General features: G+C 40.6%; 2 protein-coding genes across 2 annotated transcripts; one reads left to right on the forward strand and one right to left on the reverse strand.

Annotated features, from left to right (window-relative positions):
- Positions 1 to 452: 452 nt before the first annotated feature.
- tmem100a (transmembrane protein 100a) lies at positions 453 to 3785 on the reverse strand. The gene is made up of 2 exons (XM_061846242.1): positions 3605 to 3785; positions 453 to 1681 (listed from the first exon to the last, which is right to left on the reverse strand). The coding sequence occupies exon 2, from the start codon at positions 1615 to 1617 to the stop codon at positions 1210 to 1212; it is 408 nt and encodes a 135-aa protein (XP_061702226.1). The 5' UTR covers positions 1618 to 1681; positions 3605 to 3785; the 3' UTR covers positions 453 to 1209.
- Positions 3786 to 5059: 1274 nt separating this feature from the next.
- pctp (phosphatidylcholine transfer protein) lies at positions 5060 to 10494 on the forward strand. Its single transcript, XM_061846282.1, has 6 exons — positions 5060 to 5344; positions 6250 to 6367; positions 7361 to 7440; positions 7514 to 7685; positions 9988 to 10055; positions 10344 to 10494. The coding sequence occupies exons 1-6, from the start codon at positions 5075 to 5077 to the stop codon at positions 10416 to 10418; spliced, it is 783 nt and encodes a 260-aa protein (XP_061702266.1). The 5' UTR covers positions 5060 to 5074; the 3' UTR covers positions 10419 to 10494.
- Positions 10495 to 12833: the final 2339 nt, after the last annotated feature.

A 12833-nucleotide genomic window follows, 5' to 3' on the forward strand; every position in this document is an offset into this window, starting at 1 on the left:
AAGTCATGCCCCTGAGAACTACTACAAACATTGTAGTAAAACATTGGTTTCATATAGATATTTCATCAGCCGACTAGCATAATTGCTTCACTCATTTCTTCACGTTTTGTGATAATGATAAAAGTCAACAACAACTGTATTCAGGAAGGAGGTATTCTAGTGGGTTACAGGTCGTGGGGCCACCCTAAAAATGTATCTTACTTATCACCTGTAACAGAAAGATGTAGCGGTTTTTTTTTTCTAGGATAGCATATAATTGTTTTATCATGTTGAATGAATGCAAAGAATTTCATAATGGCCCTTACATAAATTGATATTTCTGTACGCGTCGCTCGCAAGAAAATGTTTCTCCCCCCCTAAATCTGAAATCTGATGGTGTTTGACCACATTGAGGATTTTAAAGAGTGGGGACTAGTAGGGGCACAAAAGGGTTCACAACTTTTGACTTTTACTCAGCAGTTTTACATCAAGGTTCATTATTAACATAATACTAAAATGAAGAAATAATGATTTCTATGTACTCCACTTTATTCAAATAAGCTTACATTTTCTTATACAAATATTGTCATTATAATTTAAATCATGATTGTCTTGAGAACTCATTCAAGATTACACTTAAGAGTTTGAGTCATTTGGATTGTTTTACATCATTTACAGTTTAGTACAACTAAATCTCAACTGAAGCCCACAACAATTGGTTGTGCAATCTTTAGATAATGTTGATGCAGTATCTTGAAGGTACATTTGGAGTAGTTAATAGGGATTAAATGTGGCTCGATCACAAAACATCTACTTGATTGAATTATGGATACATTTGTAGGAATTTTTTTTTCAGAGCAACGTTCCCATACCATTGTGACATATTTCATGGGATTTATATTTTCAGTCTATTATAAGACCAAAATGAGGTTTAAATGCGATGACGCAAAGTGCAGAAAGCTCCTTGGATCCAGTACCGTCGGTCCATGATGCAACCTGACATAAAAAAAAAGTCAGTAAGTCTTGCTGGACTTTCAGAATCTCGTTATCAATGTTGCCCGAATGCTTGAGTTGAGTTCTCTGGTGCCGTTGCCGGCAATCTCGGCATCTTCTTAAGGGTCGCTCAAGTCAAACTCAGTTTCATGAATCGCGAGACAAAATGGAGTTGTGCCTTCGACTGGTTCTCTGGTTCGTACAGTTTCCCGTCGTCCTTCTCCTGCCAGGTGGCGCTCACGTGAAAAGGTTCCTCTGATTGGTCACCAGTACCGTCTGGCTCTCGCGCCGTCGCTCCTTTTTGCGTTCCAGTCGGACCCTCCAGCAGACGGCACTGGACGCCAGCAGCACCAGTCCGGCTGAGAGCAGCACCAGTCCGAAGTAGGAGATGGTGGAGCCGTGCGAGTTGAAGCTGTAGGCCACGGCCGTCACCACCACGCCGGCAATCAGGACCACCACGCCGAACGGGACCGTGCAACGGTAGCACGACAGCTCGGCGCCGCCCGTCGCCGCCGTCAACTGGACCTCGTTGACCAGGGGAATGCTGACCGTCGTCGTGGCGACGGCGGGCCGCTCGCCACCACCGCCGGATTTCTCTATGCTAGCTGGGGTTTTCATGGCGTCCTGAACGGCGTCTTCCGGCATTGCAGACTCCGACGGTCTCAGATGGTTTTTAGGCTAGGCTACGTCTTCGGTCAGGTTCGCCTGCCTGTGTGGACCAAGATGTCATCCGTTAATTACTCATATATGGGATTTTGAGATTTCTGATGCATGAGTGCCAAATACAACTATGAGAAGAGATAATTTTTCTGCTTTGGTCAAACACCAGCAGATGTGAGGTGCGAGATCTCATTGAGGTTTAGCACCAGAGTAGAACCGCCCTACCAAAAGGCAAGAGAATGTTGATGAATTGGGTCTGGAAATGTTCCGGAAGCATGTCATAAACAATGAGCGGCCTCCCACAGATGTTTGTTGTCAGAATTCCCTCACAGGGGCGAACCCACGTAACCCCCCCCACCCCCGACACATTCCGGGCCGCCTCCTGACTCAAGCCCAATGACGCAGGAACCGTGAGCCCAGCACGAGCTGAGACATTCCCTGGAGAGCGCGGGAGATGACATTACTCGACCGGGGCTCAGAGCGAGCGGCCGACACGCCAAAGTTCAACTCCGCCGTCCAAGATGTTATTTTCTTTCTAAATACTGCGTTGCAAAATAGGCCCACTGAATTACTGCAGCTGGCTGCGATTTATGATCCAATTAGTTTCACAACATTTCCCCGCAGCACACTCGTTTTTCCACTTATTGTCATTGTTTGAGTACTTCCAGGATGAAAGTGCTAAGTTATTAAAAATTCTTTTCACTTGCACGAGAAGGAAAGATTCATTGATAGTCGTGATACTGATAGAGGATGTGCAGAAAATGTTGTTTCATGGCCAAGAAGCAGTACAACGTGCACAAAACATTCATTTGTGGGTTTAATATCATTTCTGAGAACAATTTACAGATTTGTGACTAATCAAATGAACCTCGGCTAGAAACTCGCATTGTGGTTAAATCAAATGTTCAAACGCTGCATAATGTTACAGTTACTCCAACGTAATTAATTACAGAATTAAAACATATCCAAAATTATTATTTAACTTGTGTGCGAATTCATTATTTTTGTTTTTATTTTCCTGCGTTTGCTAATGTTCAAACCCCATAATGTTTCAGTATTATGTACTACAGTATTAACTTTTTCTTTGTGTACACACGATAACTCAAATTTTTTTTTTTTCCAACATTTATTTTTTGACAACAGTAAATGTGATGTTTTCCATTGGCAACGGTTGTAGTTAACAATTTGAATGTGATTTAAAAAAAAAAAAAAATCAACGTATGATGATATCACGAAAGATGTACATTTACAGGTGACTTCAAGCAGGAGACTCACGGAATGTTTATTCTACTTTTTGCTATTTATACTGCACTTTAAATAGAATTGTAACACGTAAACATCCCACTTGGGTTCATGGGGAGGGGAAAATCATTTCGCAAGACAGCTTTTGTTTATTATTTTGTTTCAAAATGTCCCTCTGACCCCCCCCCATCCCCCAAAAAATACATTTACTGGACATTTTCACACTGACATATTAAATTGTGCTTGTGTTTAGTACTTAAATAAAGAGGAAACACAACTGAGGAAGAATTATTGCATCCGCCCTTGCAAAAAAAAGGGATTGTGAGAAAAAAATGAACTTTATGTGTACATTACCTACAGACGTGTACGGGATGGGCTAAACCATTCGTAGATCAGGTCAAATATGATCAAATAAAATGTGGATGATAAAACACGTTACTTTAATCACAAGTACAATGTTTAAGAGTTTTTGCAGGGGTATAAAAACAGAGCCTGAGCACAAAAAAATGAACATTTGAAAATAATGAAGGTCTGCTGGTTTTCAGATCATCAAGCTATTGATTTTAGCAACCATTTATGGTGGTGGGTGATTATTTTTAAACAGCAAATAAGCAAGGCTTCAGTTAAAAAAGTGACTAAATGGAGGTTTCCATAAATAAAGTGAGCGAGGGACCCCCAAAATGTATATGTTCAAAGTAATATCCAACAGGGTGGCATCCAAATATCTCACCTGGAGGCGAAATCCATGCCCACTGGTGAAGATTTCCTCTGTTGCCTCAAAGTCGAGCGGCGAGAACGGTTCGCTCGGCGTGTTAAAGCTGCACAGAATTTGCACCATCAACTCAGTTGCGTCCATTCATGAGCACGCTGGCTGCTCTCTCAAGGCACACTGACGTCACTGACGCGCTTCCATTCACAAGGCATTGGAGTGGTCAAGCTCGATGTACTAGACACTTATCTACTGTTTCCGGTATGGCATTGCATAATAAGAGCGCTTTCCGCGCGTGAAACTCACCGTAAATATCCATCAGTCCACTTTCACTGCCGTTGTATTCGAAATATTTTGATCATGCGATTTTGTTTTGAAAAATGTTCCAAATTGGTTTCAATTTATAGTTCGTTTTTTTGTCAGGCTGTTTTCAATCCAAAGTAATATTTTGTGAAATGTATTAAAAAGACATTTGGTTAATATTGCTTTGTATGATCATGTTTTCTAATTGAATTGACACATAAATATGAAATATGAAAAGATGTTCATGATTTCTTTTCACATGAAGTCAGAGAGACCTGATAACTCTTGTAGGTATGCAACAGTTTGCTTACCCGAGTAAAAGAATCTATCAAAATAATTTTGAAGATTACAGTAAATTTGCTGAAATAGGAGAAATATAATTGTGTGAAATGTAAATATCGCCTGTACATAGGAACAGAAAAGGCCAGATTCACCGTCTCTCTCAAATTCGAGTTTGAAGGCGTTTGATGAACTCAACTGAACCCATACGTCGCCAATGCCCTTATTTTGAAACCTGGATGTAATTTCCGTTTTTACAGAGGTCAATTAAGTACCCGCACTATATAGAACGACAGATACTCGATTGGTAAAAGTAGTACTAAGTACTAATGCAAATCATGTTCTTCAACCCCCCTCCCCCCAAAAAATAAAGTTCTTCAGTCAAAAATAAAAGAAAAATATACATACAGTACATAAATACAAATGTAGAAAGTACAAACGTTTTTTAATAGTCAATTATGTACAGAGTGGAAGTTATATGTCATTTGATGCAACACATCTGTTATTTCATATTACAGTAAGGTGTGGGGAGAACAAAAAACGTCATATACCAAACAAACCCATTCGTGTTTTGACCAGGAACCTGCGTCATATGAGTGAATGGAAAATTAATCACCGACAAGTACAAATACAGATGTAATAAAGTAAAAGGAGAGATTAAAATCCTGTTCTTCATCAGAAGCACAACGAGCACTGAAATATTGTTACATTCAAAATGCAAACTTTTTTTTACTGAAAATAGAAGAATAGTAGAAAATAGCAGAATTTTGAGGATTATTTCAACACAACAAGAGCAAGCTAACACTGTCTCAACTTTTTTTATGGCATGTTCCATAGCTTTTCCTAATAAGTAAATCGTCACAAAAAAAATTATATGAAAACCTTTTGTGAGTTTTTAGATTCGACCGAATGGATGGGGAATATCTTTCATCTCCACAGTTCCATCCTCCTAGTTGTGTTTTTGAGGGGCCGGAAAGCAAGTTTCTCACTTTTATTTTGAAGGTTGTTAGCGGACGTCTGAGGCGTTTCCACGCCACTGGAGCTGTCATGTCGTCGCTGCGGTTCTCGGAAAAAGAGTTCGAAGCCGCCTGGAAGGAGCTGGACGAGCCGCAGCTGGACGGAGGATGGCAGCTCTTCACCGAGACCATGGGGGTCAAAATTTACAGACTGCTCCAGCAGGTTCGACATTCGAAAAAGCAGCCAAAACAAAAACCACCTCGATCGTTCGTCGCATTATTGCCGGGTTCCAGCACAGCCAGCAGCACCATAAACACGTACAACGTCTCTAAATCAGAACTATTCAATGTTGTGTCGGTATTTTGTTATGTTTTTTTTGTTGTTATATGCTTGATTTAATTGGTTTTAATGGAGGGGATATATTCAAGTAGCGCCAAACTTTATTGAAAATACTTACACCTCTGCAAAAATAATAATGAAAAAAAAAACGCCTTCTGAAGCAGGTTGATTGCTTACATTCATCCATATAAATAATATTTTCAAATTAGCGTACAGCTAACACGTGAACATAACGCGTTTTAATTCTTTGGAAGCAAAATGTGACAGCCCCACTAGTTTCTGCACATGTGAATACTGTATTCAATAAAATGTTTGTCATTCACGTTTACAGCTCTTCCTGGGTCTCTACATAAAGCCGGCTAAAAAAAAAAAAGAAAAAAATCTCGGGTTTTAATCGCAGTCATGCACTTTGGGATTAGTTGCAGTACAGTGGGAATATGTCCCAGACCACCCGCATTAGATGAAAATCTGACATACAGAGGCCATATCAGAATTTCTCACACACCCTCGAAACTTGTCGAAAATTATTCTGACAAAATTGAAAAGGCATTTTTAAAGTACCTCTTGGCAGCTGTTCTTACACTTGCTGACAAGAAATGGAAGACAGTAGTATAACATCACTTTCAGGAAAAGAAGACTCACTGACTGTTCTCTCAATTACAAGCAAAGCCTGCTTGATTCAAGCAGGTTATTTGTCACTCCCGGTCAACATTTACTTTAAAACTGACACACAAACATTCCTGTACACTGATCCGATGGCAAGCCCAAACGTTTTTGTTTGTTTTCAGGAAACGGGCCTTTATGAGTACAAAGTGTTTGGTTCCTTGGACAGCTGTGAGGCAGCGCTGTGCGCCGACGTTTACATGGACCTGGCCTACCGCAAACACTGGGACTCCTACGTCAAAGGTAAGGCGACACCAAATCGCTCGTCTCCCTAATGCCGAAAAGCGTGCGCGGGATTTCAAATCAACCCTTGACATTCTCTGTCTTCATGCATATCTGCAGAAAGCAGCAGGTAAGCTGTAGAACGGGTGTAGTTGGTAACATAGCCTTGCTCCACTTTGTCCAAGTCGAGAAGTAGATGCCTAATTGTTGCTCCGCCTTCCTTACTAGCATCCTTTTGAGCTGGTGCAATTGATTGAATTCATTAAAATGCCAATAAAGTCGCATTTATAATATAGCAAACCCTGGGAGGAAAAAGTTGAAAGTCACTTTTTGTATTCATTAATTTTTTAAAAATGTATTTTTCCATATAATTAAGTAATAAAAATTAGTTGTTTCCCCCCCAAATTATTTTCCTTAAAATAATTAAAAGAGACAAATTGATCAAACATTAAAAAGAAACTATTTATTTGACTTAATTTTTTAAATTAAAAACTACTAATCAATCATATTATTTTACACAAAATATATTAAAAATTCATCATTTGCCAATTTTCTCAAAATGTATCAAAATAATTGATCAATGAGTCAAGTGCCAATTTCTATATAATGTAATATTTACAAAATAACAACAATGTTTCAATAATTATTTTTTTCCCTAAAATGCAATGCAAACAAAAATAATCATTTTTAGTTAATTGACCACAACATATTTAAAAACAAAAATAGTTGAGATAATTGATCATTCATTTTACTCAAAACAGGGAAAAAAAACCCCAACTCATTCTTGCTTAATTTTGACTACAACATATCAAGAAAACAATTCATTGATTAATCCTTTGTTTATTTTTCTCACAACAAAAATCTCAATGAATTTGTAATTTCCCCCCAAACATTCATGACTCGATCATTAGGTTTCCCCAAAACATAATCAATGAAAAACAAAACAAAACTACGGTCATCTGCCCTTCACTTTAGTGTCAAGCAGAAATTCGCGATAACTTCTGTTCTCACCAGAGCTGGTTGAGAAGGAGATTGACGGGGGGTCAGCCATCTACTGGGAAGTCAAGTACCCCTTTCCTCTGTCCAACAGAGACGTATCCTTCCTCTCAAAGTCCTAAACGTAGCTTCTCGTCCTCATTACATCTTCCTCAACGCCATGTTTTTTAGTATCTATACATCAGGGAGTGTTGCGTCCTGGACGTGGACGGCAGGAAGATCTGGGTCATCCTGGCCAGAAGCTCACCCGAGACGCCTTATCCCGAGAAGAACGGCGTGCTGAGAGTCAAAGACTACAAGCAGACAGTTGTCATGGAGGCCGACGGCGACAGTGGAACCAAGGGTAACTACGTATGCAGTCACTCACATTTGGAAAAATGTACGGGTGGGGTTAGTCATGCCCGGAGATATAAAGTTACAGGTGTGGTCCACTAGTCATGCCTGCAGATATAAATTTGCGGGTGTGTGTTCTGTTTGTAATTATGAGTTTACCCCTTTAAGAGCGGAAGGGGGCAGTGTCAGGTAAACTCGAATGTAGAAGTAGGCTAAGCAGCAGCTCTTTGTTAAAGGAGAAATTCACTGGTTCACATGAACAGAACACAAAAAAAGAGTGTATCCAATAGGTCATGTAATATGTACCCTTTTTGGACAATGTGATGTTAAATCCTCTCTCATTTAATCGTGCTTTGAGAAGATTTTTATCGAAAATTACGAATTTTCAGGGCCGCTGCCATTTTCGCGAGACACATGGCCTATGTGCATGGATGTGACGTGTACCGTGCCGCAACAAAGGCTCGATTACATGGGACGCCATTTATGCCCAGCGCTGATTTCTCGGATTTATCCGAATCTGATGAAGAAATAGCAGTATTGGTTGATCGGGAAAACGGAGGAATACTTCCAGACAGATTTGAACCTGTGGCTGTAATTAACGTTGAATATTCGGAAGGGCATCCGGCGTAAAAATTGTGCCAAACATATATGTGCGTTGGTCTGAGATGACACACTGTGGCGACCCCGAAAGGGACAAGCCGAAAGAAACTTTATTCGGATGGTTCTTCGGGCGGAATGATGCCGTAGTCTGACCAATCGGAGGCCTGAGCGCGGGAGGTAAGTGCGTAAACAAAGGCCCCCGGACCTCCAGGCCAGCAGCCACGGATGGCTTCTTCGGACAGGAATGACGCGGAATCTGACGAGCAAGCTCCGCGAGCCGAGCTTCCAGGCGGCGGAGGCCGTTAGCCCTGAATGCCGAAGCTAGGCTAAAGGCCTCCGCCACCACCAAAGCTCGGCGAAAAGCCTCCACCACCTGTAAGCTCGGCTCGTGGCCCGCCGCCAGAGCTCGCTCGTCAGGCACTGCGTTATTCCCGTCCGAAGAACCATCTGCAGCTGCCGGGGACCTTTTTTTACGCAGTTATGTCGTGAGTAGGCCTCCGAGTGGTCAGATTCCGGCGTCATTCCGCCCAAAGAACCATCCGAATATTCAACATTAATTACAGCCACAGGTTCAAATCTGTATGGAAGTATTCCTCCGTCTTCCCGTGCAACCGATACTGCTATTTCTTCATCAGATGGTATTCATAATTCATAATGGTGTCCAATGTCATCCAGCGTTTGGAACGGCACAGTACACGTCGCACACGCCCATGTACATCATGTGACTCGCGAAAATGGCAGCGCCCCTGAAAATTCGTAATTGTTGATAAAAAATCTTCTCAAAACACGATCAAATGAGAGATGATTTAGCATCACATCGTCCCAATAGGGTACATATTACATGACCTATTGGATACACTGTTCATGCAAAGCACTGGATTTCTTCTTTAAAGCTTCTGTGTTAAAAAAAAAAAAAAGAAAAAAAGACGTCAGGCTGTGGTTTACCGCGCTGGATTGGTTTTTCATGTGCGCCGAGAGTGTGCGACAAGTGCGCAATTGCGCAGTGGCGTAGCTTAGAGGGAACATTGGTCAAGACTACACAAAATAAGAGACGTCTTTCAATATCTATGTATTTCTACTCGTAACAAATTTTACGCTTGTGATTTTTTCATGCATGTGTGCCCGTCAAATCACAGTGACTCCATATGTATTCTTCAAATACATTTTTCAACATTTAGATGTGGGAGAGGTTGTTGTCCAGCTTTTCTGTCAAATTCAGGTTTGTAAACAACTGTAATGACAAACTAACGCCATCAGATAGTAGCGTCACGTCCCTTTTTTTTTTTTTTTTTTTGGTACAGCAGAGCTTCAGGAGAAAAAGATTTGGCCGTGAATCTCGGCTCAACGCATTCACCCAAACCCTTCTCATGACATCCTGAAGGAGATGAATATTTTAACGTTTCAATGGTTTTGAGTCAGTCAAGAATGTGGAACGGGGCATTCGATTTGATTATTTTTTTTTTTTTTAATGGAAAATGTGCAAATCTGGGGAGTGTTTTTTTTTTTGTATACATACGTGCAATCCCTCACATTCTGAATTTTGTGACTCTTATGAAGGTTGTATGGTTTTAATCGGTTGAAAAATGCAGAAGCAGTATAATGTTTTTTTTTGGGGGGGGGGCGCTGAATAGCCACAGTGTATTCTAATGGTCTCCAGTATTCTGATGAAAATGACGATGACGATGTGTCAGATGTGGTCTTCCACTTTGCAGTTTTCATGAATTACTTCGACAATCCTGGCGGGATGATTCCCACCTGGCTGGTCAACTGGGCGGCCAAGGTAAGAATTTTTTAACTATCATAACTTGACCAAATAGAATCTCAAAGAGGGGAACGCCGAGTTGTCGTGCTCAGTGCGTCCGCCTCCCGGTTTCGGGTGCATTTATTGCATAGTAGTATTGTGTGTATTAGTATATTGAAGACGAGCTCTTCTGTTTTAAGTTTCAAGGTGCCCGTATGAACTTTGATCCGCTTTCCAGCATGTCTGCCCTAACTGTTAATCGCAGATGGGTTTCAGTGTAATGTCATAACACTTTTGTTGCCTTCTTTTTGTTTTGCTGGCGACCAGAGCGGCGTTCCCGGCTTCCTCACGGACATGCGGAAGGCCTGCGCCAACTATCCGCTCTACTGCCAGAAGAAATGAAGACCATCAACAGCACTTTATTCATCAAATGGGGAGGGAGGCGAGGGGGCGGGGGGTACGGGTCTACCGTGTGCATGACTCGTGGCCTCCGTATTTTCCTGCTGTCTTTTATTACACACACTCCAATCTTGTCTGTGCAATCTGTGCGTCTTGAGTTGAAAGGCGTTATCATTTTAGCGGTTTAAAACATGTTGACTTTTTTAAATGACGTATTCAATGCACGATTGTTTTTAATTGTCATAAAAGAACTTTTGTGGTCTGGAAGATTTTTTGTAGTACAAATGTGGCTGTTATGATCTGCCTCCAGATGATCAAAAAGTCGGTGTCAAGTAAATATATATATATATATATATATATATATATAATATATATATATATATATATATATATATATATATATATGGATATGCAGGTCTTTGTTATATTCTCTCCTTTTTTTGAACAATGAATGTCACGGATATAAAAAAAAACCATGGTCTGTAAACTTTAGTGCTCAAGGGCCACATTTGATATTTAAAATGATCAAATAGGCAGCAAAAAAAAAAATAAAAGAAAACGCAGCTCAATTGTAAAAGAGAGAGAGTAAGCTACACTCAAGGAAATGTCAGAACTCTTCATTCCACGTCTGACACCTGGAAAAGTAGTCAGAAGAAATTGTTCGGAAATCAAAATAAACCCCAACACAGAACAATTAAGACGCTGAGTTAAAGAAAAGCATATGAGTAACATCCCTGCAACGTTTGCAAAATTTCTCAAGAAGGCAACACAGAGGTCATACGAGGTCGTCACAGAACCTCACAGCCCACGTGTTGAAAGTACGGTAGAAGTGCAATAAACAGAAAGATCAGAGACGCATTGTAAAACAAAGGGATTAAAAGAACAGATGAGACGGAAAAGGGGAAATGCTGTGTGCGGTTCTTACCACTAGGTGACAGTAATGCGTAAGGCATGAAGGAAAGCGGGAAACCGGGAATTAAACAATTCAGCGTGATACAGTCATATCGATAGAGATGTTAGGCTTAAAGTTCAATGTTAAAGTAGGTTTGAGACTGGTCAGGAGGCATCACGTGCACTACCACAAGTCCATTCAATGTTGTATATATTTCTTTAGACTGTTTATATCCTCGAGGCAGCACCGTGCAGCTGGTAAAGATTTTTCCTCACAGTTCTGAGGACCCGGGTTCAATCCCGGCCCTCCCTGTGTGGAGTTTGCATGTTCTCCCCGTACCTGCGTGAGTTTCCTCCGGCTTTCTTCTATAACCCCCCCCCCCCCAAAAAAAAAAAAAACAAACAAAACAAAAAAACCATGCAACATTAATTGGACACTCGAAATTGCCCATCGGTGTGATTGTGAGTGTTACTTTTATCTGTCTCCATGTGCCTTGCGAATGGCTGGCAACCAATTCAGGGTGTACACCGCCTCCTGCCCGTTGACAGCTGGGATAGGCTCCAGCACTCCCACGACCCCTGTGAGGATAAGCGGCTAAGAAAATGGATGAATGGATAGATATATTTCATGCCGTGTGTCAAGATGGAATGCCGGCGAGCAGTGACGCAAATTACAACTGAGGTGCAGCACAAGATTTAGCACTGTGGAATGTGGACTGGATGGTGTTCCCGGAGTCTTTCCGCCGTTTGGAAGACAAATATATTTCTTGGCCAGCTGCTGTGTTTGAGCGCAAGCCTTATGATTGGTCATCTACACTACTCACCTAATTGTGCACACATAGTGCACGGTGTTATTTGAGATTTTCTACCAAATTTTTCTCCCCCAGTTTTTTGACACACTTCTCTGACCACATTTCTCGAGTCATTCAAACCACTCAACATTCCAAAGATTCACAAAATTCAGGACAAGATAGGTAGCATTTTTTCATTTTCCAAAAATGACTAGTTTTCCCAGATTTCCACTGTTGAGAAAATAAAACTTGGGGCTACAACATTGAATCAATATAGTTGATACAAATCGCTAATATTATGGATTCATTGTGTCACACAATTATTATGTCAGTCATCCACTGCATCATACGATTATTTGGTCAGTTTTTTGTTTATTTTGGAAGCATGCTCTTCCTGGTATGTACACTTTGGCCTCTGGGGGCGATGTGGATACAACTATGAGAAGGTCTTGGGACAGAAGAAGAAAGTCACGCTCAAATGGCATAAAAAAATTGTTTTTTCACAGAATAGAAATAATACATGTTTATGATTATTGTAATTTTGTCTATATGTATGTGGGTTTGCAGAGTTTGTGTATGTATATTTATTTGGAGCTATATAAGTACAGCTACTTACTCTGTTAAGCTTGTCAGTAGGATTTTTCATTGAGACATTAGCATTAAAGGTCAAGTGTCATCCCTATAAACATTCTAAAATAGATATTGTAATGAAAAATACATATAACATTATTCACTT

Source organism: Syngnathoides biaculeatus, chromosome 16, assembly GCF_019802595.1.
Source record: "Syngnathoides biaculeatus isolate LvHL_M chromosome 16, ASM1980259v1, whole genome shotgun sequence".
Classification (NCBI taxonomy): domain Eukaryota; kingdom Metazoa; phylum Chordata; class Actinopteri; order Syngnathiformes; family Syngnathidae; genus Syngnathoides; species Syngnathoides biaculeatus.